Source organism: Laetiporus sulphureus (assembly GCF_001632365.1).
Source record: "Laetiporus sulphureus 93-53 unplaced genomic scaffold LAESUscaffold_355, whole genome shotgun sequence".
Taxonomy (NCBI): Eukaryota; Fungi; Basidiomycota; class Agaricomycetes; order Polyporales; family Laetiporaceae; genus Laetiporus; species Laetiporus sulphureus.
In genome coordinates this window covers 1-1,416 of record NW_024468860.1, presented here as the reverse complement: position 1 = coordinate 1,416, position 1,416 = coordinate 1, and the positions used below count along the sequence as shown (strand labels likewise).

Sequence of the window (1,416 nt, the reverse complement as noted above, 5' to 3'; positions counted from 1 at the left end):
GGAGGGGGTTCAAGCACCAGTGTCACGGACTGATTATACTCACACACCGGTGTGTCTCTTTCTGCGCAGATTGTCCATCTACTAATCATTTCTATATGCCAAATGATTATATAGGATCGATCCACTGCCAATCACATGCCACACTTCTCATCAATGCCCGTTGTCATTGATATATCACATCGAAATTCTTCATCTGCATCTGGTCTCGGACGAAAGGAATCTCTTCCGGGCGATCTATGCAATGTTCCTTGGAGATCTGTCGATAATGCTGACATAAGGCTTGGCGAGTCTAACTCTTCACCGTCTCCCTTCCTTTATTCTGCGACTCGATCACAAGATCTGCTCCTGGAGAAAACTACTATCTTGCAGATGCGTGGTGAAGGTATGTTGAGAGCGTCGGTTGGAACCGCTCGACATCTTCATTCTCGCGCAGAGCAACCAAAATCTGTCCCGCATGATCAGAGACTTGATTCAATCATTGTAGCGGAAGATACAATGAGACCAGCCCCCGTTTCGCATCTTTATCGTTCTGAGAACGAATACAATCACCCAAGAAACCGGCCTCTTCGTTGGGAACCAGCAGGACTCAATCATTTGCTCGGAGGCTCAGACGCTAACGTTGGGCAGGCGATCACCGAAGGTACACTTGAACACGATCAACGCAATAATACCGGTGTTCCCATGGATATCGATACTGCTCCGGAAATCACGGTTGTCAATCATCAGACGCCTTGTTTCACTAATGATCGTCCTCCGGATTTAGCATCTTGGAACGGCTTTCCAATCTCCATGTATATCCCAGCGGTCACCAGCGGTCATCCACCGTTACCACTGACGGAGACTCAGCTTCGCACTAGCGACGGAATTGAGAGCATCAGTTGGAATCCCAGCAACGTTTCTAGTTGGTTCGAAGAGGCCGACCATGGTGACAACGAGGGTCCTCCTAACAACTTTGCCAACAATGTCAGTTCATCAATGACGAGAGACATGATTACCCCGGGGGAAGTGATCGACCGAGTTATACGGTCATTAGTTCAGAGGGAGTCGCCTCAGCATAACAAGCAGTCAGGTGGTGAACCAGAAGTCGTGAGTCGCGCTCGTGCTTACTGAAAGTACGATGCTGATGCTCTGACCTAGGATTCCATATTACGGGAATGGTCTGGGCCCACTTCGGTGTGGTATTCATGATGCATTGCTTAAGTATTAAGGCCTAATTTACCATTCATACACAGAATACTCTGGCAACAAGGAAGGATCTAAGACTACTGCTTTCCATCATCCTCAGATGCGTTTCATCCCATCCGTCAACAAATTCAAAGCAATCTCAGGTACGATCAGGAGATGCAACTCCATCTCGAAGTGAAGCGCACGAGAGGCAATTCCCAGTGACGTTCAAATCCCGTCATCGGGATGCGG

General features: G+C 48.3%; 1 protein-coding gene across 1 annotated transcript; it reads left to right on the top strand.

Moving 5' to 3' along the window:
- Nucleotides 1-153: 153 nt before the first annotated feature.
- On the top strand, nt 154-1,188 carry LAESUDRAFT_718697 (uncharacterized protein; the record flags this gene model as incomplete). The annotated part of the gene is made up of 3 exons (XM_040907481.1): nt 154-382; nt 485-1,086; nt 1,138-1,188. 3 exons carry the CDS (start codon nt 154-156, stop codon nt 1,186-1,188), a joined length of 882 nt encoding a protein of 293 aa, XP_040757120.1.
- Nucleotides 1,189-1,416: the final 228 nt, after the last annotated feature.